Source organism: Chrysochloris asiatica, unplaced genomic scaffold, assembly GCF_000296735.1.
Source record: "Chrysochloris asiatica unplaced genomic scaffold, ChrAsi1.0 scaffold00045, whole genome shotgun sequence".
NCBI lineage: Eukaryota > Metazoa > Chordata > Mammalia > Afrosoricida > Chrysochloridae > Chrysochloris > Chrysochloris asiatica.
In genome coordinates, this window is record NW_006408563.1 from 7,700,701 (window position 1) to 7,703,412 (window position 2,712).

General features: G+C 39.2%; 1 protein-coding gene across 1 annotated transcript in view; it reads left to right on the forward strand.

The window, feature by feature from the left end:
- Nucleotides 1–2,712, forward strand: part of ICA1L (islet cell autoantigen 1,69kDa-like) — a 65,087-nt gene that overhangs the window by 13,926 nt on the left and 48,449 nt on the right. The window contains exon 5 of the mRNA XM_006862027.1: nt 2,538–2,663. Within this exon, the coding sequence (XP_006862089.1) occupies nt 2,538–2,663 (126 nt within the window). The remainder of the gene's footprint in view (nt 1–2,537; nt 2,664–2,712) is intronic.

The window sequence follows — 2,712 nt, forward strand, 5'->3', positions numbered from 1 at the left end:
CTGTAATCTACCTGATCTTCTCACCACCTGGATATTCCTATGTATTTACCTTCTTTCACATTGTAATTGTTTTGATCATAGACTGACTTCTCAGATCCTCTGAATTTATTCTTATAGTTTTGTTCTGTTCTAGACTCTTCCATTTGTCAGTTGAGTTCCAGGTGGTGCTGCCATGTATATCAATCTTGGTTGTTGTCTGTTCTTGTTGGTTCTCAGTCCACATAACTCCCTTTAGGATGTTTTGCAGTGCAGGGTTGGCTTTGGCAAAATCCCTTAGCTTCTCTTTATGCTGGAATATTTTGATTACACCATTGTATTTGATTGGCAGTTTTGCTAGGTAGAGGATTCTTGGTTGGCAGTTTTTTTTTCTTTCAGGGTTTTATATATGTCTCCCATTGCTTTCTTGCCTTCATGGTTTCTGCTGAGAGATCCAAGCTTAGTCTGACTTGCTTGCCTTTGTATGTAACACTTTTCCCTAGCTGCTTTCAGGATTCTCTCCTTATTTTTGATTTTGGAGAGCTTGATTATTATATGTCTTAGTGATTTTCTTTTGGGGTCTATCTCCTTCCTGGGGTTCATTGAGCTTATTGAATGCTTTTCTTTTTGCTTTTCAGGATGTTAGGAAAATTGTCTTCCAGCAGCTCTTCAACTGTCTCCTACGTGGACTTGTGTGATTATTCCTGTTCTGGAATGCTGATAATTCTTAAGTTATTCTTCTTCATGTTGTCCAACATGAATCTTAGACCTTCTTTAGATTTTTTAATCCTTTTTTCAGTTTGCTCTTCTACCTTAGTAGTATTGAGAGATTTGTCTTCCAGCTCACTTAGTTCTGGCTTCCATCTCTTCAGTTCTACTCCTTTGCCCTTTCAGGGTATTGTTCATTTCTGATTTTCCATTATCAATCATTTGGACCTCTTTCTGTAGGTTTTGAATTGTTTCTAATGCTATATCTATCTTATTTGATTGTTCCTGTAGCACTTTCCTGACTTCTTCCTCATTTTTCTCAATTCCTCTGTAAAGTGTTTTGATATATTTTATTAACATTTTTCTGAATTCCTTCTCAGGCATTTCCAAAGCCTGCCCTCCTTCCAATATGGAGTTTAGGTCTACCTCCAGATCATTGGTCTCAGTCACTTTATCTTGTTTCTGGACATGTCCAGAGATGGTCATTTGTTTCTTGGGCATCTTGAGTAAGCTGTGACCTTAATACTTAGATGAATCTATGAAGATATTTTGTTATGCTTTCTGATTGCCTCCAGGTAGATAATGATCAGGAGATGGGCTTCCCTTTTCACTCTTCTTTATTACTCAACTCAGTAGCAATTGCAGGTGTTGACTGCCTTCCTGGTGTATGGCAACTGGTTTTGGTTCTTGCCTGGATGGTGTGATTGTAGCTTGACTATATGACTGCAATTGCTGTCTCTTCTCAGGTAATCTAGGGAGTGAGAGAACCCCCAAAAGGTAAAGAGGTGATCAAAAAACAAAACAGCAACAGCAAAAAAGACCATTTGGATACTGTAGTCGATAATTGTAGAAAAAAAAGAGAAGAGTGGGGAAAAAATTCTATATCCAAATATAAGTATGAATTAAAATCTCTCTCTTGGCTCCTTGCCTTCAAGGCGGCCTGAGAAATTTCAGTATGCCACTGTTGGTCATTACGACATAACTCAGGATTTAATTTTCAGCCTGTTTCCTTTTTCATCTGTGTCTCTCTTGCTCCACAACCCCCATTCAGGCCTTTTTCCTAGTAATAATTCAGGGCTGGCTGTGGCCATTTCGTGCTGCTGTTTGTTTTTTAAGTGGGGCCTTTCCCTTTAAATTCTGAGCAGATCTGTGCGTGTGCACAGTAGAATCCTTTGGGGTGGTGAGTGGGGTGTCCACTCCCTCTGGCACCCACTCTTGTGATCAGAATGGAGGTACGCAGAGACCAATAAACAGGTTTACAAAAAAAAAAAAGTGTCCACACCTTTATCTCCACAGACTGGTCAGGTGTCCATGGTGGATCTGATCCTTGCTCTGCTCAGTCTTGTCCAAGATGGCCCCTCCAGGAGCCGCTGAGCCTGGTGGATTCCGAAAGCACTAGATTTCTTGCTTCCATAACAAATGCCACTGTCTGTACACCTCCAAACTTTCTAAATATTCCTTATATGTGATTCAGAGTTCTGGGACTGTCCCGTGAACCTGCTTCATCCAGTATTCTGTGTTATTGCTGAGGGATATCCTCACTGTACTTCTCCCCAATCCACCACCATGCTCCCTTGGATTTTTTTTTTTTTAAGAATATTTTCTTCTTATATACTTTGCACTTACCATTTCATACTTTCTTAACATAGAGATATCTGCTGAAAAGGATCTCCTACAATTACTAAAAATAGCCCAAATCTTCATCATTAATAACAAGGTAGTAACCACATAGGAAAAAAAAGAACTTATTTTCCTTACTGCAATTTTGTGTCTGAAAGTATTTATTGTGAAATAGTGTGCTATATTAAGATCTATATTATCGGAAATAGTAATGATCATTTTTGTGGTTACAGGTACAGATCCAAGTGAGAAATAGCAAAGCTTCTTTTGACAAGTTAAAGATGGATGTTTGCCAGAAAGTGGATTTACTTGGAGCTAGTCGCTGCAATATGTTATCTCATTCCCTCGCTACCTACCAGGTACCCAATTCCACGGTCAGCATGTCCTTGCAGTAAAAATGAGTGGTGA